This window comes from Saccopteryx bilineata, chromosome 12 (assembly GCF_036850765.1).
Source record: "Saccopteryx bilineata isolate mSacBil1 chromosome 12, mSacBil1_pri_phased_curated, whole genome shotgun sequence".
NCBI lineage: Eukaryota > Metazoa > Chordata > Mammalia > Chiroptera > Emballonuridae > Saccopteryx > Saccopteryx bilineata.
In genome coordinates, this window is record NC_089501.1 from 39,022,252 (window position 1) to 39,045,755 (window position 23,504).

The 23,504-nt window shown below is 44.6% G+C and overlaps 1 protein-coding gene across 5 annotated transcripts in view; it reads left to right on the forward strand.

Moving 5' to 3' along the window:
• Nucleotides 1-23,504, forward strand: part of UTRN (utrophin) — a 510,071-nt gene that overhangs the window by 28,485 nt on the left and 458,082 nt on the right. Inside the window, exon 1 of one of the 5 annotated variants that reach the window (XM_066248058.1) lies at nt 11,305-11,479. The exons of 2 other annotated variants lie outside the window; for them this stretch is intronic. In XM_066248058.1, coding sequence (XP_066104155.1) covers nt 11,377-11,479 — 103 coding nt within the window. In that variant the 5' untranslated portion in view covers nt 11,305-11,376. Of the gene's footprint in view, nt 1-11,304; nt 11,484-23,504 lie in introns of those variants that run through there. 2 more of the 5 variants (XM_066248062.1, XM_066248057.1) reach the window with 2 other exon arrangements.

Sequence of the window (23,504 nt, forward strand, 5' to 3'; positions counted from 1 at the left end):
AGAGGAAAGTGATTACTTATTAGGTTGGCATCATCAATCAGTTTTCAAAAGGACATTTAGTGATGTGAATCACAGTTTTCCGTTTTTTTTTTTTTCCCCTCCGGCCCTGAGGTTCCAAAAACCCTTTGCCCTGGAACTTTATAATGGGACAGGAAATAATACGGAGAAAGATACCTCTTCAGCTATCTGTGATACCTCGACTAATAGAATCCTCATCTGTGGCATCCTTTATGGTCAGCCCAGGTACAAATTTACAAAATCAGTTTTTACAATACAGATGGGAGGAATTTCTCTAGTGATTTGCCTTAAATCAATGGCCAATTTCAGTGATTCTGGTATCTCAGTAAGTTATCAGATTTTTGTAATACGAGGATAGTACCTACACTTATCTTTCTTTTCACAAGTTAGTTCTTTAAAAAGTGGTCCTCAGGCTTTCCTGTTAGGAAACCCTTTGATATTCGATCGTATGTCATGGTACTTTTTCCATAGCTGTGCACCAGTGACTCCCCTCCCATCCGTAATTCCTAACATCAGCCTTCTTTCTGGTGTGTTCTTTCCTCCTCTCCTTTCTTGGAAATAGCTTCCAGATGGGCTTTTTTTTTTTTTTTTTTTTTTTGACAAACCTCAAGTCTTCATGTTTTGCCTGCCTTTTTTTTTTTTACACCTATTATCTCTTTTTTGAGTTTTATTTTTGGCTTAGGTACTCTGCTTTTAGGATTAAAAAAAAATAGTCTCTAATATATACTGAAAGTTCTTAGCAACTGCTAGGAGCTGCAAAATAATTCCGGTAATGGTGCGATTCCCTGGGCTTCTCGGTCACACCCAGTTCTTTAAGGAAAAGTCTTCCTTCAGTTATTCCTTTAGGCTTCCCTAGAACATAGCAAGACATAAGGCACTGCTTAGGTTATTCTTTATACAGTCCATTGAAAAATCGAAAACAGATGAACTTTAAATTATTTGGAATCAAAGTAATTTTTATAATATATTATTTGGCTTTGTTTATGGTTGTTTTTTTCTTTTCCCATTACTCCTGTGTTTTTCTACATTAAGGCGCATGCATTTCTCCCTTTGATTGTCACGGCCCAAGGTAGTGTTTCTGCCTGGCGTTGAGAGGCGTGTCTGGCGTGTTCCCTGGTGGTGCTGGTTTGGATACCTCGGGCTTTCTGTGCTTGTATGGAGCCTTGGCCAGAGACCTCGACACTTAAGGATTTGTTGACAAAATGCTTTAAATGATTTGTTTTATGGGGCATTTTATGAAAGTTGGGAGCAGGGATTTTAGATGAGTATTCCCTAAGAGTACCTTGGCTCACTGATATTCTTCTGCCTCCTGTCTTCTCCTCATTTCTGTAACAAGGAGACCTAGAAGGCGATACCATAAAACGTAGTGGAGATGGGTGTGTCTATTGTCCATTTTTGATCCCAAGTTACTTAAGGTAAATTTTTAAGAATTTAAATTCTGGGGACTCAGTAGAAGGAAAATAACGATTGTACTCCGTTTTATCGGATCTGTAGACTTGCTGTGAAGACGAAATGAGGTAAGAGTGTTTGGCTAGTATTGTTAGAGGCTCCTGCTTTTCTTGTTGTTATTACTGTTGTTACATCCAGCCTCCACTCTTGCCTTCGTTCCTCTCTGTGCCATCTGTGCCTGACTTTCTGCAGGCTGTTGAGGAAGACAGAGGCTGTGTGTCTCCGCCCAGGTTACCGGGTCTGGCAGACGGAACCCCACCCATGTTTCCAGCTGTGACGTTGGCTGGCACATACTCAGAGGCATGCAGTTTGACACTCCGGTTGGATCTCACAGTGTAGGGAGCAAGAGAAGCAGCAGGAGAGTGAGGGAGTCTGTAGAGTAAGGGGAGAGGGGCTCTGGCGTAAAGTTTATAGTTTCTTATGGGTAGGATTATGGAGGTAAAAACATTAAAACTAGACCCTGGGTGGTTGGCTCAGTGGTAGAGCATCGGCCTGGCATGCAGGAGTCCCGGGTTTGATTCCCGGCCAGGGCACACAGGAGAAGCGCCCATCTGCTTCTCAACCCCTCCCCCTCTCCTTCCTCTCTGTCTCTCTCTTCCCCTCCTGCAGCCGAGGCTCCATTGAAGCAAAGATGGCCCGGGCGCTGAGGATGGCTCTGTGGCCTCTGCCTCAGGCGCTAGAATGGCTCTGGATGCAACAGAGCGATGCCCCAGAGGGGCAGAGCATCGCCCCCTGGTGGGCATGCCGGGTGGATCCCAGTTGGGCGCATGCGGGAGTCTGTCTGACTGCCTCCCCGTTTCCAACTTCAGAAAAATACAAAATAAAACAAAACCCAAAGAAGTAAAAAAAAACCCCAAACAACAAAACATTAAAACTAGTCAGTGTAGAAGCATTAATAAAAAAATAAATGAGTGCAGCTCACTCAGTTTTCCATCTCTTCCTCTCAGTCCTGGTGTGAAATGTTAGAATTCAAGCTGGTGATGGACTGACAGAAGCCTCCTTTAATATTGGAAATTTCACCCGTCAGCTTTTTAAAATGAGCTAAGTACTGCCCTGGCCAGGAGCTCAGTTGGTTGGAGTGTCATCCCATACACCAAGGTTGTGGGTTCGATCCCTGGTCAGGGCACATAGAAGAATCAGCCAATGAATGCATAAATAAGTGGAACAACAAATAAATGTTTCTTTCTCGCTCTCTCTCTCTCTCTCTCAAAAAAGAAAATCACATCAAATCTGCTAAGTACTTTCCCAACAACCGGGATTCCACTTGTGCTTCATGTGCCAGATTCTCCTACTGCCTTTTCCTGCTGTGGGGGATGGGGCGGGGCAAGGTGCTGGCTAAAGCTCCCGGATGAGCTAACGGCCCCTCAGCGGCTGTACGGGCTCAGGAGCTTGGAATCTGCCGGCAATTTTAGATCCTCTCTAGCTCATCATATTAAGCACAGATGTCCATGTTCAGTGTTTCCTTCACTTGAACCGGAAACACCAGGTGAAATGATTGGGTGTATAAGGAGCATTGCAGTGTGAAGGCGAGTAGCCTAATGGTTTTTGCATGCTTCCTGTGCTAGTCACTATTGAGCCGTTTTCTATAGTTTATTTACACACACACACACACAATGGGGGTATATATACATGGGTATATACATATAGACACACGCACACAAGTTCACTCAATTCTCACAACAACCCTGTGAAAGGGCACTTCTGTTATCATCTCCATTTTACAACCAGGAAACCAAAGCACAGAGTGGTTAAGAAACTTGTCCAATGTAGCACAGATAGTGAGGAGCAGAGTTCAACCCAGGTAGTTGGGCCACACTCGTCATTACTACCCTGTAGTATGTTGTGCTTAGTATGTAATTCCAAGCAGCAAATAATAATTATAGTAAGGAAATCCAAAGTTATCTGATTGCAAGTCGATGTAAGACACTCTATAGTTATAAAAATGAAACTTGGTTTTTGTTGCTTAGCAGATGTAGGTTTCCGTTTGGGATTTGGCTGTTTCTGTTTGTTACGTAAAGACGTTTGTTGTTTGGATGTTTGTGCAACAATGCTTTTTGTGACTCCCTGCGGTGCGTCCTGTTAGTGAGCACCCACCCAGTGAGTCCACCGGATTTACTGTCTTGCACCTGGAAACGTGCATCTGCAACTCTCCAGAAATCTGTGAGAGGTCTCTCAACAGCCTTTTCCTGCTGGCCACTTTGTGGGCCGGGAATCTCTTTCTACCACCAAACCCACCACGCAGGGGTTCTATCTTTTTAGTAGGTATCGGAAATTAAGGATGCTGACTCGGAAGCGTTTCCCATGCAGGGGCCCATTAGATGAGGTGGATATCTCGGTGGGCAGAGTTGGAGACAAAGTAAAGGATTTCATGGACCATTTCACATCACTGTCTTGAACAGTGCTTGACACCTAGGGACTGGATACATGTATAAAGGATTAATGAACAGAATACTTTAGCCTTTAGTCATAGGGAAATGTGCAGGGCATATTTGATTTTGACCTTTTTAGAAGGTAAAGTCTATCTAAACGTAGAGAGTGGCCCTATTTGGCTGCTCTAAGATTTTAAGGTCTAATTCCTTAAGTAAGTAATAAAGATATTTGTAATTATGCAGGAAACTTGATCATTCTTAAATTTAGTGATCAGATCAATTATACTTCCTTCAGCAGGCTATTAAATTGTCATGACCACTAGGTAAATTGTCATGATAAATATTATTTGTGAGTATTTTGACATCATTCAACACTAATTGACTTTATTCCTTTATCAACGCTAATTGACTATTATAATTGGTAACATTATTATCATTTGAATGAGAATGGAATAATTTTCCTGCTCTATTCAGTGATATGCTAGAGAGGAGCAAGGAAATACATTTTTGAGATACTCAGTTTTGAATGCTTGGGGTATTAAATATGCCTGGGTCAGAGTCCATGGAACACAATATTAGTATTTGCTGTAAGTTTGAAATCACTTAGTAGTAACTTTATCTCTAACTTAAGCTATTGCAGAAACAGGAAGATTTAAAGAAAATAACACGTTATTAAATTTCTTGCTTTCTTTCTGTCCCTTACCTAATATCTTTTTGTGATACGTGAAAGACATATCATGACCTGGCCAAATGTATTTTACGAGCTTCCATGACTTCCAGTGGCTTCATCAAACAGGCTGTATGTAAGCTACCAAACCACATAATTTATGCTCAAGTTTGCAATTTTATGAATATTCTGGAAACCTTTATTTTTATTAGCTTGAGAAGTTTCCGCCCTTTTTAGGTAGCCATAGTCAATTTCACTGGGTTTTGTGGATACTATTGGCATCTAGTTGTGAAGTTCTTTCTGATCTGAGAGAAGGTCTTGAAAAATTATTTCTGTATTTCAGCATATAACTATCAGAAACATATGTGTTACCTTTCAGCCAAGAGGGGAATGGCTTTTTGTGTTTTTTAAAACTTATAGGCAGTCCTCTCTGTTGGTTGTGAGGCTCTGAGCATTTGGGTTCTATGACCATCTGCACTGGGTATTTTTTCTTTCACTGTTAATATACTTGATACATCTATAGTTTTTTTTTTTTTCTTTAAGAAATATAGATGGATTTTGGATTTCTGTATTTATTTTGGCATACACTTTCAGAAAGAAAACTTACTGGAATTTTTAACAAAGTTTTAATGCAATTTAGTATTTACAGTTTATAAGGTATTGAATGTGCATTGAGGTCCACATATTGCACTTAGAATTGGGCTGTACTGAATTACTAAGTACAAAGTAAAATTTTACATTTGAAGATAAAGCTCAGATATGTAATATGCTATAACTGTAAAATTTTGCTACATATGAAATCACTTTGTATCATATTGAAAATATTGAACTCACATTCCAAATTGGGTGCAGCCATGAAGACAATAATTAACTGACAAATACATCTGATGTTATGAATGTTACTGCACAAGGTCTGGTTTTGGCTATACAATATACAGCAAAACTGTCTTCTAGATTTCGAGACTGTGAGAGTCAAGTCTTGCCTGTATACACCTGCCATGTCAATCAGTGCCCAGCCCATGGTACTGAGACCTTTTGGGAGTCTCCCTAGAGATAAGTTTTAACTTTTTTTTTTTTTTTTTTACAGAGACAGAGTGACTCAGAGAGAGGGATAGACAGGGACAGACAGACAGGAATGGAGAGAGATGAGAAGCGTCGATCATTAGTTTTTTCATTGCATGTTGCAACACCTTAGTTGTTCATTGATTGCTCTCTCATATGTGCCTTGACCACAGGCCTTCAGCAGACTGAGCAGCCCCTTGCTGGAGCCAGCGACCTTGGGTTCAAGCTGGTGGGCTTTTGCTCAAATCAGATGAGCCCGCACTTAAGCTGGCGACCTTGGGGTCTTGAACCTGGGTCCTCTGCATCCCAGTCCGGTGCTCTATCCACTGCGCCACCACCTGGTCAGGCTAGAGATAAGTTTTAGAGAGCAGGAGTTGCACTAAAAAGCAGTAGAGTGTGTATGTGTTTATTCCTGCTTGCTGCCGTAATGTCACTATAATTGCGTTAAAAGAACAAAAAGGAGTAGACTCGTGTGTCCAGAGGGAGGTGGAGACAAGGCAGCCGTGGGTGGGCAAGGCATCATGTGCTGAAAGACGGTGCAGACTGGTTCCCACTGAGGGCCCGGAGCAGGAGCTGATGGCAAGATGCTTCCTGCTAAACCTTCCAGGATCTGCAAGCTCTCTGACGTACAGTCACCGGGACTGTTTGAGGTTGGATCAGTGGGAAGGGGAAGAAGTTTGGGGCTAAAAACTGGGGGTCTGGTTGAGATCTGTAAATAGCACACTTTGGTTCCATTCTTTCCCCTTTGCCCAGAAGAACAGAGATTTATACATTGTCTGGGGAGATTGAACCCTGACTTGGGATCCCTGACACAGAGAACGGAGAGGCTCGGGTTTGATATCAGGTAGATTCAGGGACAGCAGGAAGGTAAAACCCCTGGCACACCTGTCCCAGAATCCCTAAAGCCACACCAGCTCCAAACCGGAGGATGCTTTCATTGGGAGTTTAGTATAATTGCAGCAGGGAAAGTGCTTACCTACTTTGAGCCCATCAAGTCGTCACCTGTCTCCCAAGCTCATGGAGCTTGAGCAGTTGGTGACCTCATTTAAAAATGCCCAGGGCTGCCAGGAGCCAGGGTTATGAGGGTTGATGCTATACCCAAATAAACAACAGGAAAAAAGGGATTTAGGGGAGACAGAGAAAAATGATAGGTAACATAATAAATATCCTCAGAGAAGTGGGAATATCATTGCATCTTTGAAACGAGAACAGACTGCTATTTTAAAAAAATCAGATTTGGGGGAATAAGAAAGGCCTTGGAAATTTAAATGATGATATCAGAAACAAAAAACTGGCTAGAGACTGAAGAGTGGTTATAAGAGAGGTAAATCGTTAATTACTATAATAAAATTTGGCAAATCGCGTCTGACTTACAATCTGGAAGCTATGGTATATGGGTAGCATTTAGAAATGCATAAATGAGGGTCAGAGCAAATAGGTAACAGGTAGAAGTGAGTGGCCCCTTGAAGGCAGGACTGGGCAGGACTGCTGAATTTAGTTGTAGTTCTATTTAAAAAAAACAACAACCAACAATGTGCATTTGTGACTTTGATACAAATTGAGAAAGGTAATGGGAGATTTACTTTGGAAGCAATTTTGTTGAAAAATGTATTGAGGATGTGGAAAGTCCTGCGCAGTGTTACTGTTTTGGCAATCTCAGAAACCTCTGGGAAGAATATGGTCTCCTACATTTTTTCAGTATGTCTATTCCCAGCACCGATTCCTTAACCACTGTCAGGCATGGTTATCCCAACATTTCCTCTGCCTTCTGCCAAGCTCCACAAGCTTCGTGGCTTTAGAAATCATTAAACGTGCACGTGAGTTGTGAAATATCCAAATTAAGTTGAGCAAGTTTCTCCTCGCATGATAGCCACGTACTTTTTTGTATTGCTAGTGGTGATGGGAATATTTTCTGTTAGATGCTTCACACGTTGTGTACCTTTAGTTTATTACTGATGACATGCGCGTTAAGGAACTGAGAATTCCGAACGAGACCTTGAAGCTGAAATGTTCCCTTTCCAGCATTTCCCGATTTAGACATCGGTTTTAGGAGTGAGTGTACCCCCTCTGCCAGAACCGTGGGTGGCTGTTGGAACAACATGCACCTTCACAGAACTTTAGAGCTAGAAGATGCTTTAAGGGACCATCTCGTCTACTTCTTTTGCCTGGTAATTGAGGACAGTTGGTCGAAGAGGGGGTAATGACTTCCCCAAGATGAAATAGTGGTCCTGAGTTTAGTATTCTTTTTGTTGCTCTGGGCTTCCTGGACTTCGGGGAAACTTCTGGTATTGATAGATGTCTGGTGGATTTATGCCTCGGAATAAATGCTTCCACAGATTTCCAGGAAATACTCTGCTGGAGTCAGGGTGTGTGAACTTCTTGAAAGATTTTAGTTCCGTGTTTCCCGTGTGAAGTTCAGGCGGTTGTGATGAGAGTCTGAAAAGAGGTGTGACACCTACCTATGGATTAAGACCATCAGGCCTTGGGCTTGGCGTGCGAAGTTTTAGGGTAAACGGGGAGGGTGAGGGAGAGAGCAGATGGGGAGAGCAGAGCTGGCGGGCAAGGGCCGTTTCTTTCCTGTTATTGTCCTTTTGGTGGGAAAGAATGAGAATAATACTGAATGTAACTGCAGCTGCTGAACTGCACCGGCCAGAAACGGTCTTAATTTGTGTGAGAGAAAAGCTGTGGTATTTAGTTGTCCAGGGCATCCTATAATGCAAGTAGGACCTCTGGCTGCCATTGGGGTTGTGCAAAGTTTGATTTATGCGTGTCCTCTGAACTTTTTTTCTGCTGACCCGGCCCCTAGATGTTGCCCACTGGCCCGCTGGCTCCGTCCAGGCCCCCTTCTCCCCTTGTCTAGCAGGGCTCCCTTTTTATTGGAGTGTTGTGGATGTCAATGCCTGGCTGATTAAAGCAGCTCCCAGTGAGGTGTGAATATTTCTCTGTTCCTGCTCCTAGTGGGTATGCACGTATAGTCACAGAACCGACACAGAAGTAAGCTGGTAGGGTGTCATATATTCTGTAATCCTACCTGCCTTCTCTCTCACTTTACAAACCACAAGGGCCTTCTGGATCGAAGATGAGTCTTTCTGGAAAAGGTGGGAAAAGTTTTATCATTCTCAAGAATTTATCAAGTTGAACTGTATAGTAGTAACTAGTAAACTTCTAAGTGTCCCTTGAGAATTTCTTGCTTTTATAAGTGTGTTGTACTAATCTAGTGAAATAGATTTTTATTTATTGTAAAAATGACTTCCTGGTTTTGAAATGTCTTTCCTTTAGACTATTTGTTTACTTCTTTTCCCAGTGAGTAAAATTATGTTAAATCCATTGAAAACAGAATATAAGTGTTTCTTGGTGCATCATGGTTTATATCTCATAATAATAATGTAGATAAAAGGTTTCATTCTTTTTTTTTTTTTTTTTTTGTATTTTTCTGAAGCTGGAAACGGGAGAGACAGTCAGACAGACTCCCGCACGCGCCCAACCAGGATCCACCCGGCACGCCCACCAGAGGCGACGCTCTGCCCACCAGAGGGCGATGCTCTGCCCCTCGGGGGCATCGCTCTGCCGCGACCAGAGCCACTCCAGCGCCTGGGGCAGAGGCCAAGGAGCCATCCCCAGCACCCGGGCCATCTTTGCTCCAATGGAGCCTTGGCTGCGGGAGGGGAAGAGAGAGACAGAGAGGAAGGAGGGGGGGTGGAGAAGCAAATGGGCGCTTCTTCTGTGTGCCCTGGCCGAGAATCGAACCCGGGTCTCCTGCACGCCAGGCCGACGCTCTACCGCTGAGCCAACCGGCCAGGGCCAAGAGGTTTCATTCTTTATCCTCATGAGCTTGCCACCCTTTTTTTTAAAGCCGTGGAGCTCTGTAAAAGATTGGTGAATCTAGAAAAATGTTTTAAAATGCATAAAATAAAATACCTGGCATTACAAAGAAAAACCAATTATTTATAAATTTGGTTACAAAAACTTAAGAAGCCCGTGATAGAGTCATATTTGTTTTTGTTTTGTTTTGTTTATTCAGTGAGAGGAGGGGAGGCAGAGAGACAGACTCTCACATGTACCCCAACTGGGATCCACCTGGCAAGCCCACTAGGGGGCGATGCTCTGCCCCTCTGGGGCCCTTGCTTTATTGCTCAGCAACCAAGCTCTTCCTAGTCCTTGAGGCAGAGGCCATGGAGCTACCCTCAGTGCCCAGGGCCAAGTCACTCTAATCGAGCCATGGCTACAGGAGGGGAAGAGAGAGAGAGAGAGAGAGAGAGAAAGAGAGAGGTGAGGGGGGAAGGGTGGAGAAGCAGATGGGCGCTTCTTCTGTGTGCCCTGACTGGGAGTCGAATTGGGACATTCATATGCTGGGCTGACGCTCTAGAACCGAGCCAACTGGCCAAGGCCTAATACTTGTTTTTTATTGGTGCATCAGTGACAAGTCCAATAGTGAGTCAGTAGCTGCCATACTGTTCTGAAGTGATGACCAGCCAAAGAGTTTTTCATCTGTAATGTGATATGAAAATGGCCGAGACTTTTGTTGGTAATGCAGTCAGAGGAACTAGGAACAGTGTGCTTTGTGGCATGACTTTGTTATAGGTGACACAAATTTCTGTTAAGGTTAGTGGAAAATACGTTTTTTTTCCCTGTCCGAGTCTATGGATCCCTTGCATCATCATAACCCCTGATAGGTTTGATTATTTAAACTGAACATTTGTTTAATTAGAGCTTGGCAGTGCCAAAAGCATGCCATGAAGAGTAGTTTTGTAGAGACAAATAGAAACAAACAATTTGAAATGGAAATACCCTTTTTTTGTTGTTGTTGAGTACCCCATAGTCCAGGCACTGTCCCGGGTATGGTCAAGAAAGTTGATGAACACTCCACACACGATTTTTGGCCTTGGGATGTGTAGACCAATAGAAGAAACAGTTATCAAAGTGCAGAATATAACAATAGTTGCTGAGTTGCCTAGGGGGTACATGTGCTAGTGTATCCTGATGGGACTGACCTGGCCAGAGGCGGGCGCTAGTGATGAGGGAGGGGGAGAGGGCCTTACAGAAGCCAGATTTCAGTCAATAATTGAAGAGGGTAGAGGGCATTGGCTGAGGACAGAGCCACGTGCAGGCCCTGAGTAGGGCAGACCTTGGCCTGTGGCAGACTCGAATGAGGACAGTGATTGGGGTGAGGTGAGCAGCTGCCCATGCATTGAGGTTGGCAGAAAGGTGCAGTTTCCATTTTACTCAGTAGTGTTTTTAAGCCTGGCTGAAGAGGCACAGTCTACCTTTTAACTTGACGGCATGTGTTATTTTGGATGTTAACGGATGGTCACCTGAAAGCCTCAGAGATGAGTTTGGACTATATAGGTTGAAAAATTGATTAGTAAAATGAGAACACACTTTCTGGCGAGAGCTGGACTCTTAGAAACATTTAAAAAAATTGTTTAACTCCTAAACATTTTTGCCCACCCAGATTTTCATTTGGCTCCCATAGAAGGAAGACCCAAGAAGAAGGGAGGAAGTGCTTGGCTTCTCTGTGTTCTGTGGGCCGTCTGAACAGCAAACACGCATACCTGGATGTTCTCAGGGAGAGAAGTGCTGTCACGCATCCGGGTTTTAAAGTGACAGGCTCCCAGCCTGGCAGCCGCTCAGACAGAGCAGACTGGGATTGGGCTGTGCAGAGGCAGGAATGTCACCATTCTGGTCCGGGCAGTTGGGAGGGACTCCTCTCCCCACGGTTCCCATAGGTTCGGCCTTGTTTTTCAATTTGACTCCATCAAAGCACGTTCTCCAGCGGAGTGGTGTCTGTCGGTGTGACTTTAGAAAACATGCATGGTTGGTTTGGGAATCTTAAGTGCCTCTGGAGGACACGCTGAGCCAGCGAGAAATGGAAGTGGGATCCGATTTCACACGTGGAGACGGCAGAGAGTCCCAGGCAGGTAAAGGAGACTCGCCTAGAATGTTGTGATTATTTAACCTTTTGTCCACTGGTTGTAGAGAGGAAACCTAGGTGTGACTCGGTGAGCCAGGGCTTAGTGTGAACAGGACTGAGCAACAGATTCTAAATGATTTGGGCCTCTGGCAGACCTTGGATTTTTTTTAAAAAAATGTTTTTTCTTAATAACATTATGAAGAAAGTAAATTACATGTGAAAAGATCTTACAACATTGGTCATGAACAGCACTTTGGAAATTTGATTTGCTCTGCTCACTAGTCCTGTAGACAATCTAGGACAGGGGGACTGTCACCCTCAGAGCCTAGTATGGGGCCTGCCACTGATTGCGTGCTTGTCCAATGTGAATGGATTGACTCCGATATCTGATGAAACTCTGTACAAGTTATTTTGTCACTTCTCTGTGATGTGAGATGCTTTGTCCCAAAGTGTTTGTTGTATGAAAATCATATGGGGATAGAAAATACCCTGTCCCCCAAACTATGAATTGGTTAATGAATTGTAACCATTGGACTCTTCCAAATCTCCAACACCAGGTAATGAATTAGCATGGGTGACGTGACACTCCTTCCTTCATTTAATTTGCCCATTCCTCTTTTGGTGGCTTCACTCAGTCACTTGTCATTTTTTTTGCATACCTGCTGGTGCCAATTTCCACGATAGACTGCTGGGAAACAGACAAATAAGGCAAGATCTCTACTTACAGGCCCTTGAACACTGAGATTCTGTGCGGTATGTTGGGAGGTATGACAGAGGCATGTACTAGGTGCTGTGGGACCACAGGTTAGGAGGGATTAACTCCTGGAGTTCTGCTCTGCCTTGGAGGATCAGGGAACGTTTCCCAGGGGAGGGACCTTCAAAGTGGCAGAGGAGAGAGTGGAAGAGAGGGATTCCAGGCCCAGGGGAAAGTGTGTGTAAAGACAAAGGCATGCTGGATGAGTCACATGGTGAGATGTCTTTTGCATATTTATGACGAGCCTCCTCTCTCTGGGCTCATCGCTCCATCTGTGGCTGCTCCTAGCTCCAGAAACAGCTTTTCCATGGGCTCTTTTCTCTGCCTGGAACATCTGACCCCTAGCTCTTGGCTAGCCCCTTCTACTCTTTTTGGGACTGAACATGGGAGTAAATTGCACCTCATCAGAGGTCCCTGTCTGACTACCCACCGGAAGTAGATTTCCTCCTGTTCTCTCCTGTCACCTGTCTTGTTGCTTGCTTCAGCACAGCTGTCACAGGGCTCTTGGCTTTGTTAACTTTGTTGTTGATCTGTCCCTAGACTGTGATCTCTTGAAGGACAGGGACCAAGATTTTCTGGTTCACCACCATCTGTAGGGACTGGCCTAGCCCTGGCCTGCCAGGATGAATGAATGCCTGACAAGATGTCATTTAAAAAAGAAAAAGAAAATCTTAAGAGATTTGCTATTCCAGTGTATTCTTTGAAGTTTGACGTAATTCTTAACTAGGCACTTAGGATCTCAGCAAAACATTTCTTTCAAGACCTTTGGGTGTTACCGGGAAGTAAAAAAAAAGTGGGAGTTATTTTGGATCTTGGAAGGACTGACTTGAAAAATCTAAGGATTCCTTAAATTATATACATAAAAATAAGAGAAATTCTACCATGAATACGTAATATTGTTATAAACAAAAAAAGAAATTCATGAGTTTAAAGAAATTACAATAAATTGAGTTATTCTTTATTGTAATTTTATAAATTTATATGTTTATTTGTACTTCTCAGTTCTCCTTTCTTAAAGTTTTCAGTTTATTAACCTCATGAAACGTGTGCACAGTCACCACAGATAAAGTCACAGGAGAATCCTTCCCTTACTCCTCTGTTGTCCGGCCTCCAGCTGGTGTCACCAGCACCAGCACTGGCCTCTGCAGTCCCCTGACTCTTCATTTTGTTCTTGTGTTCCTGTCTGTTTTCCTGAGGTCTTCCTCTCATGCAGGCCATGTCTTACAAGTTCTATGTTTGGGTTCATTTTCCTTTGTGTAACCCAAGGAATCATAAATCATGCCAAAGCCAGTTGTTCTACCACCACCAAAATGGGTTCTGAATCCAAACACAAAGATGCTGTCTGGGGTGGCCCATGACATTCTGGCTAGTTATTCCCGACTTTCTGTCTTGGGTACTGTTACCTTCCCGGGATGAAGGACATCAGTGACCTTTTGTTTCCGCTGAAGTAGTCTGTTGGTCAAGAACTTCCTGGTCCCGATAAGTACTGTGTTGTACATGATGGTGGCCGATCTCTATAATTCTCAGTTTTCCCACATCTGTTGATTTTGGTGATTTATTCTTATCTGTGCTCTGAATCCTTGTTTTTGTAATTAATGTCAATATGTAAGCTTTTATCTAATATAAATCATGAGTTTCTCACACTGATATTCTTTTTATTTAATGCAGTGTTCATGTGACAGCTGGTCGTCTTCTGTGGGCTGAACTTCATTGCCATTTTCCTCCACTCCTTCTGACACATTTTATAGCTCATAAAATGGCTTCATGCCTACTCCACCTTATCCACACACATTTTCCTGAAACTTGTCGCATATAGCACGAGGCATTTTCTATGAGATTTTATCAGGTTGAAAAGATTGTACAACAAAATCTACTATGTAAACTCTACAGTAAGGACAGGTAGGCAGTGTTATATGAATGTCACGCTGAAAGAAAGGAAAATCTAGAAGGGAGTTCCTCAAATGGTTATGATGGTTCTTCCCATTTGGTGTTCTCCAAATGAGAATTCCTTGCATAGAGCTCTTGGCCCCAAGGGGCTTCAGCCAGAGGCTCGGGGGGTGGGAGCCTTCTGATATATATATAAATATGTTCATTGGTGATATCTCCCGCTCTTGACTTCTGACTCCAACCTTTTGTTCTCTTCTTGAAGAAATGGAAAAAAATATATACTTAATGTGCAACCCAGAAGGTAAGATTTTGGTAACCTTTATTTGTGAAGACAATTTTTTGTTTACCTGCTTGTTTGTATTTCATTCATTCATTCAGTAAATATTTATTTCTCTCCTCCTGTGCACCAGGCACTATACTAGTCAGTGGGTATTAAAAAATGTTTTTGTTGTGACCGATATTTAAATTATTTTCGAGTAGACTTTTTAAAAGAGGACTATGTGAAAGAAGTCATGTCAGCAGGGAAATATTGTTTGGTCCATTCACTTTTTTTTTTTTTTTGCAAAAATTGCTGTTGACAAGAACATGATAGTTTACACTTCTGACATCATTGCTAATGTTGGGTCACGGGGCTGCAGAGGCGAAAGATGTTTTCAGAGACACATTACTGCACCGGAACGCCGCACCTGTTGCTGGCTATTCTTGCATATGAAATTCAGAACCTAGAGTCACTTGCTTTCATTTCCTTTTCCTCCCCCCTCTTTCCGGTGTGGAGGGGGTCAGGTTAGTAACTCCTGTGAGAGTAACCGCTGTGTTCCTTCAGGGTTATGATGTTGATGCCCCCGGGAGTGGAAAGGTGGTGGGGGTTCTTCGCTCTGGTGCTGGGAGGCCCCCGTGGGAGTGGCCGCGGGTTCTGAGGCTTGTGTCGGTGCTGAGTTTGGCCGAGTTTGGGACTGCGGGGGGGGAGGGGGGCAGTATGGTGGAGGAGGGACCGCTTCCCGCAGCTGCTGCTGCTACCTGACACCTGGAACCTCACGCTCTTGAGGAACATGCATTTCCTCTGGGTGTCATCTGATTTTTTTTTGGCTTTGACTCTGAGGAAGAGAGGAAGTATTGTGTAGTATCATTTACTTTCAGGAAAATAAGTTTGCAGCGTCTGGGCTTCCTGCTGGTTCAGGCAAGGCTGCTGAGAGCCAGGGAGCTGCTGTGAATGGCCCCCAGACGGAGCAGGGCAGGGCTGCGGCCCGGCGCTGGGCGCTGGGCCTGAGGTTAGGAACACCCACAGCATGGCTTTGGTGTTTTACTCTGTGTTAACAAACCTCAGCTACCTCATTTCTCAAACGAGAGTGGAGGTATTGACAGAGCTTAACTTGTAAACATTTCGCAGGCCTCAGTGAAAAGGAATGTGAAAGAACTTTCAAGTTCAGAAGTCCCCGCAGTTGGTCAGCTTTTACCCGCCAAATTGCACCCTGATGTCGCCCTGGGCACTGCGGCAGATCCAGGCGCCCCGGAGCTGGCCGCCTCGGGAAGTTATTTCAGCCCGGGATTCCTCAGTTCAGACCAAGTGTGGCCCAGTTGCTTTATTTACACTGTCATGGATAGACAGATTTACTCATGGAAATTCTCTGGAGGAGAACATTTTATGGAATGGGGAGCTCTGTGTGAAACGGCACATATGTGGTCCCACCCGGCCAACCTCAGGATGGCTCACTCTCCGTCAGGGACCGCCCTGGAATTAGAGGCCCGGCTTTGCTTTGCCTTTACTTCTGGATCGCTGGTTTCCCTGTTGTACCTTCTCTGTGACTTCTTAGAATGTGTTGATAGTGGGCTTGGTGCATTTCTTGCCTTCTGTGATGTTTATTACCCCCACCTTGTTTACTCTGCATCTGCCTGCTCCTTGTTTTTTTTGTTGCAGGCTCTGGCCCGTGAGGGGGCTTCAGCCTGCCGCCTGAGGCAGTGACAGTAAGTCCCCAGCACTAAGCACGGGGTGTTGTGTCACTTTGCCTGGTCTGGGAACCGGTGCTGTTCCCTGTTCTGCATGGGACCCAGTGGACGCTCAGTGGACACAGCTGTCAGCTGCCTGGCTCTTCTAAGGGCTCCTTTCTGGGTCCTGAGTCCCATGGCTACAATTCTCCAGTGATAAGCATCACTTACGTTCTCTGTTCCTCATCTGCTTACCTCTTGGAAACTATACCATCATTTTAAAAACCCTGAAACTGATTTAAAATACTCCTGGTTGCCTGGCCTGGGGTGACACAGTGGATCAAGTGTCGACCTCAAATGCTGAGGTCTCTGGTTCAAATCCCTGGGCTTGCTGGTCAAGGCACATACAGGAATCAATTACTATGAGTCAATGCTTCCCGTTTCTCCTCCCACTTTCTCATGCCTCCTCTTTCTCTCTCCCCCCTTTCTCCAAAAATCAATACATTTAAAAAATAAATAAGTAAAATACTCCTGGTCAGTTCCTTGGCATTGGTTCTGCCTAATTATTCCCTGGGTCTTTCATTTTCTCCCCACTGTCAGCCCTCAGCTGTCACAAGTAGCTGGTTCTGCCCCGTTCCCGCATTGAGGGATGAGACACACGGGAGTGTGGGTGGGTGTGGCCATGCTCAGAAGGGACTATCTTTGTTTGGTATCTGCTGCAGGCCCAACATACAGATGCCTCACTCACGTCAATACCCCTGTCTTCTGGGCGGTCAATGTCCTCAGATTGGGTTCAGAGCAGAAGGGCTCCGCAGGAAAGATATTAAATCTAGATACTCATTGCATGTGACCAAGGGGTGAAATTTTGAGGGACATTCAGAACCACAGGCTGTGTACTCTATGGGACACTTAGAGGACTTCTCCCATTAGAAGTTTTTATTGCAAACAATAAAGAATTACCCTCACAATTATTCTTTGCACCTTCCCGTGAAGCTTGAGGTTCTAGAACCTTCTAGAAACTAGGGAAGTTTTCCTCATAATGCTAGCAGTGGCACTTCATGAGAGCTCACTTGCTGACATTTGCTTCACAGCCCAGCAGGATGCCAGTGTTATTGCTTCTACTTTTATAGTACTTCTCTTTCCAAATTACTTCTTTTCCTTTCCTGGAAGTGCCCCTCTGCCTGGACGCAGCTCTCCGGTCCCCTGTGGAGACCATTTCTGTAGTGTTGGGATCACTGAGTTAGCTTCAGAGCTGCAACTTATGGTTACGCTCCTGTCACTGACCCTGCCACCTCCCTTCTGCATCAGGTGGGCCTATTGCGAGCTCCGTGCTCAGGTGCAAGAGCTGGCCGGCCCTCTCACTGCCCTGGCCTGCTTTGCTTATCTCTCTCTCTCTTTTTTTTTTTAGTGAGAAAGATAGAGACAGAGGGACAGATAAGGACAGACAGGCAGGAGGGTAGAGGTGCTTTGTGGCACCTGAGTTGTTCATTGATTGCTTTCTCATATGTGGTTGACCTGGGGGCTACAGCTCAGCAAGTGACCCCTTGCTCAAGCCAGCGACTTTGGGTTCAAGCCAGCGACCATGAGGCCATGTCTAGGATCCCACACTCAAGCCAACAACCCTATGCTCAAGCTGGATGAGCCCACACTCAAGCCAGCGACCTTGGGGCTCAAACCTGGGTCCTCTGCATCCCAGTTCAATGTTTTATTCATCTTGTAATGTTCCCGTAAATGCTATTCCTGCTCCATGAAGAACCCTGTGACGACTTTCCTTTTTTTCCTGTTAGAATGAGATGCTTGCAGCATCAGTGGCTGTCCCAGGGACCCTGCCTTAAGCAGCCAGCACTGCAAGGCTCCTCCCAGGGACGTGGACATTGGATCAGGGCCTCTGCCAAGCGATGGCCTCACCTGGCAGCAGGAGGTATAGGCTCATTCTACCGCAGATTGCCATCAGTCACTGGGTGCCATACCAGTGGGTTCCAGGCTGTTGCTGTCTGTCTGGAAGCAACTCAGCCAGTAAAAAACCATACACACAGATGCATGCACATACCCATAGAAACACGCGTGTGTGCGTGCACACACACAGACACACACTGTTGTGAGAAGAAGGCCTTCCTGGGAGGAAACCCAGGTTCCTTGCTCAGAGCCCTCCTCACCTCTCTTGGTGTAAAGAGAGGATGTCTGTGCCTACAACCTTTCTTTGCCCCCCTCCCCAAAGTAAGGGATTTGGTGACGCTGTTCTTTACCTTTTAATCTCACTACTTTGTGCAGTTTCCCTCCACAGAAATAACTGTAAGAAAGGTTATAATTTTATCCTGAAATACAACCACTGCGAATTTTTCTTTTATTATTCCCAGTAGGCAATTTTGACTACATAATATAAAATAAAGTCAATTATACCTAAAATATGATTTCTTTCCCCTTTCATTGGCATATTGTTTAAAGTCTGCATCTGAGGCCAGCCTCTGGGTGATTTTGGATAAATTCGAAATGCTTTGATTGTAGAGGTTTTTGTTTATCTCTAATATATATATATTCATATATCAACTCTAATATATATATATTAGAATGTCATTTGGCTGCATTAATATACTAATATGGAAACAAAGGCATGATTTCGGATTTTATTTTTATCTTTGAGTCTTGGAAAAACAATCTCATGAGAAATCACTCAGCCCATTAAATACCATCCCTGACATTACTTTTTTGGGTTTACTTGCATTTAGAAAAGTTTTTCTGGCTTTTCCTTTCTGTAGTTGTTTTAACCATACCAACGGTAGTACAGTGAATATTTTTAGACATGTGTTGTTAGAGTCATGTGAAAAAATCTTTTTTATATCAACATGAGGGATTTTGTTAGTAAAGGGGTAGTAGTGTTAGTTAATGTGGTCAAGAACTGAGGTAGGGCCCTGGCCGGTTGGCTCAGCGGTAGAGCGTCGGCCTGGCGTGCGGGGGACCTGGGTTCGATTTCCGGCCAGGACACATAGGAGAAGCGCCCATCTGCTTCTCCACCCCCCCTCCTTCCTCTCTGTCTCTCTCTTCCCCTCCCGCAGCCAAGGCTCCATTGGAACAAAGATGGCCCGGGCGCTGGGGATGGCTCTTGGCCTCTGCCCCAGGCGCTAGAGTGGCTCTGGTCATGGCAGAGCGACTCCCCGGAGGGGCAGAGCATCGCCCCCTGGTGGGCAGAGCATCGCCCCTGGTGGGCGTGCCGGGTGGATCCCGGTTGGGCACATGCGGGAGTCTGTCTGACTGACTCTCCCCGTTTCCAGCTTCAGAAAAATACAAAAAGAAAAAAAAGAACTGAGGTAGAATATCTAGCTAGAGAAAAAATGAGTTACAATTCCTGACATGCTCTTTGAGTATTGGAGAAGTTGTGTACTGAGCAGGAATTCCTTTGATGAAAATGCGGGAGAGAATGAATGAGACCGTGAGACTCTTGATGGAGGGACCTTGCCCTTGTGTTTCTGTGTTCCTCTGGGGCGGGATGCTGTGTAATGGTCTGCAGTCTGGCAGTGGGCTCAGACGGTGGAGAGCTTTGTAAACCTCATGAAGATGAGCCTCCAGCCTCCGTTCTCGCCTGCTAAATCATTAAGTTTTTGAAACTATGGAGTTGTAGGTGTTTTAAAAAGATCATTCTGTGGGTTCCTTCAGGGAAGGGAGTGAGGGGGATAGGAGTGGAGAGAGCTTAGAGGCAGAGAGAATGTTGCAGGTTCTTTTGCCAGAAGAGAGAGTGACAGAGGATGTGGGGAAGGACAGCCAGAAATGCATGAGGCCATGGATTTCTTAAGCACAGATTCAAGACCTCTCACCTGCAGTTAGAGTAGCCAGAAAGAACTCTGGAAACCAAAGGTATTTTCTTTGTAATTCATTTGACAGGAAGACCTGATGTTAACTCATTTGGGTGACAACATTTGACCTGAACTTCTAGGATGCTTTTACAATCTTTGTTAATCTCACTCTCCATTCATAAAATATACACGTTTGCCGCAGATGTATTAAAGTGTTTAATTAGGAAACATTTCTCTGGGTCTCACTGTTCTGTTTCTTGTTTTTGTTTTGGATATAATAAATGGTTTGTGTGCTGTGTCACTTTCTCAAATGGGAAAAGCTCTGATTTGGGTACACATCTGGACCAAGGATTTTGGACAGGGGATTGTGAAACTATTTGAGCTGTTCTTCTAGGATAAGGTTCACAAGACTGACAGTTTACTATGGAGAAAATCGTGGAGGAAAAACAACATTTTTTTTTATCCTGGAAGACTCAGTGGTCAATGATGAAGCCGCCTCATTAGCATGAAAAGAAACAACTTTTGGAGGGCTTGGATATGTCCATTAAACAGTGCATGATTTATTGGGAAGGATGGCTCTGGGATTTTTGAGGAGTTGCTTGTATGCAGGATCTTGGATGGAATCGTGATCCAGAAAAAGGAGCAGTTATTGAAATTTGAATAAGATCTGTTCTGTAGAGGAATTTATTAGTATTACCTCAGTGCTGATTCTCTGTTTTTTTTTGGGTTTGTTTTTTTTTTCTATTTTTATAGCTGGAAACGGGGAGAGACAGTCAGACAGACTCCCGCATGCGCCCGACCGGGATCCACCCGGCACGCCCACCAGGGGCGATGCTCTGCCCACCAGGGGCGATGCTCTGCCCACCAGGGGGCGATGCTCTGCCCCTCCGGGGCGTCGCTCTGCTGCGACTAGAGCCACTCTAGTGCCTGGGACAGAGGCCAAGGAGCCATCCCCAGTGCCCGGGCCATCTTTGCTCCAATGGAGCCTTGGCTGTGGGAGGGGAAGAGAGAGACAGAGAGGAAGGGGGGGTGGAGAAGCAAATGGGCGCTTCTCCTATGTGCCCTGGCCGAGAATCGAACCCGGGTCCCCCGCACGCCAGGCTGACGCTCTACCGCTGAGTCAACCAGCCAGGGCCATGATTCTCTGGTTTTGATTTGTACTCTGGTTATGTCGGACTGGTGACATTTGGGGAAACTTGATGAAGAGAATATAAGAACTCTATATACTATTTTTATAGGGTTTTATTATTTTTTTTGGTAAATCTAAAATTATTTAAGTTTTAAAAAAATGAGAAAAAAAGTTGCTTGTTATACCAGAAAATGGTATCATCTATGCTGTTTTTAAGTAGAGAATATCTGTTGGTGGGAGTATGGTTTCTTTGGAGGATTCAATGTCAAAATATTTCAGTAAAATTTCAAAGTAAGGTCTCCACACCCTCTCTCTCTCTTTAAAGCTGACCTTGTTTTTATTGTAAGATTAATTTGACATTTTCTGATCTGAGGAAGATGATGCTTGATTCTACCTTAAGTGCCAACAAGAAGAGTTACAAAATGCCAGCAGCGTCTGCAGCGGTCACGGGAGGTGCTGTGAGCCCCGTGTTCTCCTGCTCTCCGCCCTCCTGGTAATGGGGAGGGGGGGTGGTTGTCTCTAGCTTTGGTCTGCTGCTCTGCAGGGTTAGCTGTAGGCTCATTAGTTAGGGCTGAAAGTTATAATTAGAAGTTCAAAGCCAAGAGGGTTTGCAGACAACAGAAAGGAGGAAAAAGTGTGTGCCTTTAATAGCCTCAGTAGGCTCCATGGTCTTGGCTGTGCTGATGCAGGCGGGCGTGCGTCTCCCTCGTGGAGACGGATTAGTCTCCAGATGACTTGACTTCTCTCTCTCTCTCTCTCTCTCTCTCTCTCCTACACTACCTCCTGTTGTTTCAGCGGATTCGTTCTACAATTCTCTCTCCAGTCCAATCCTTTCTTCCCCTTTGGATGAGTGTGGGCCTAGGCGGGCAGCCAGTTCCCCTCGTGCTATAATAGAGCTAGTGATATGTACAAAATTTGATTACTGCTGTCAACACAAGATTGAATGAGCAAGTGTGTACCCTAGACGGATCCTTGCGACCTAAATGACCTATTGATTTCACAAGAACTATAGATGAGGCCCCCGTGTAATGTCGGAGAAGAAGATGGGTCTGTGGATTGCGAGTGGGTTCTGACAGTGCAGAGCTGTTCTGAGAGGTGCCCTCCTGTTAGATCTTTTTAGAAGGACCTTCAGATAATTTTGATAACCTGGCTGTTGCCTCTGATTTTCTTCACGGTCAAGTATTTATAGAAATTCTATGGAAGGTTTTGTACTTGTGTTTGTTCAATAGCTTGCGTTTTCCGTGCAGAAACTAGTAGAGGACTGGTACTGGTTGATACAGACTGTATTTGCTTCTGAGATATGATGACATTTCTTTTCCTTTTTTTAGTATATGTGCTGCCGAAGCGAGCACTCTTTTCCTATTTTCGAATTTCCAATGTGTTTCTGCCTTTATTACAATAATCACATAATTTTCTTGTTTTATTATCCTTTTTTTTAAGCACAGTTTTTTTGTTTGATATGCTAAAGTTTTAGAAGGATTTCCCCATCTTTGATCATAAGGAATATTGGTTGCTCTGTTATGTTCTGTGTCTACCAATGATCATTGGAGCCAATTCAGCGCCAACAGAAATCCTTGATTTGGAGTGCAGTGAAAAAGGAAACTTTATTCGGTGCAAAACAGCTCGATGGTGGTACAGCCCGGCTGTGTAATGGGGCCAGACCCCTCTCCAGCTTGATAGCTCTGCCCTGCTGCCCAGTGGTCTGGTCTGCCCTGCTGCCCGGTGGCCTGGCCTTCTCTGCTCCCCGGTGGTCTGGTCTGCCCTGCTGCCTGGTGGCCTGGTCTGCCCTGCTCCCCAGTGGCCTGGTCTTCCCTGCTCCCTGGTGGCCTAGTCTTCCCTGCTCCCCGGTGGCCTGGTTTGCCCTGCTCCCCGGTGGCCTGGTCTGCCCTGCTGCCCGGTGGTCTGGTCTGCCCTGCTCGCCGGTGGTCTGGTCTGCCCTGCTGCCCGGTGCTCTGCTCCCCTGTGCTCTGCAGGGTATCATTGGGGTTCCTGCTTGGCCAGGGAGATGCAGTCTTCAGTGGAAAGGGAAAGTGCGCCCCCGATGACATTTTCACTTAGCTTAATGTGAATGTTTTAGACATTTCCCACAATGGAAAGTTCTGTTTGACATAGGAAAGTGCAGGGGTCAGTCTCATAGTCAGCCAAATGCCAAGAAATAACAAAAACAATGGCTTACATGGTGCAGCCTTAGGACGTGGAAAATTTCAGAGAAGATGGATGAATCATATTACTTAGTACACATTGCAAGGTCGGACGCCTTATATTGGAAAATAAAGAAAAAAAATTTTAAGTTTATATAGCCTTTTTGTATTTTTTGGTTTATGCTTCATATACATTTTATTCTGTTTAGCTATTTTTTAAGGATTAAAAAATTAAATAGCTATTTTTTAAGGATTTTAAAAAATTAAAATCCCAACATAAGATGCTTTAGGAAAGAGATAATTAACATTGTATATGAATTTGTTCAAACATCACGTGGTCTGGGGGAAAAAATAAGAATTCCTCTGAATTAGATTTAATTAGATTAGATAGTCCCTTAGAAGTAGA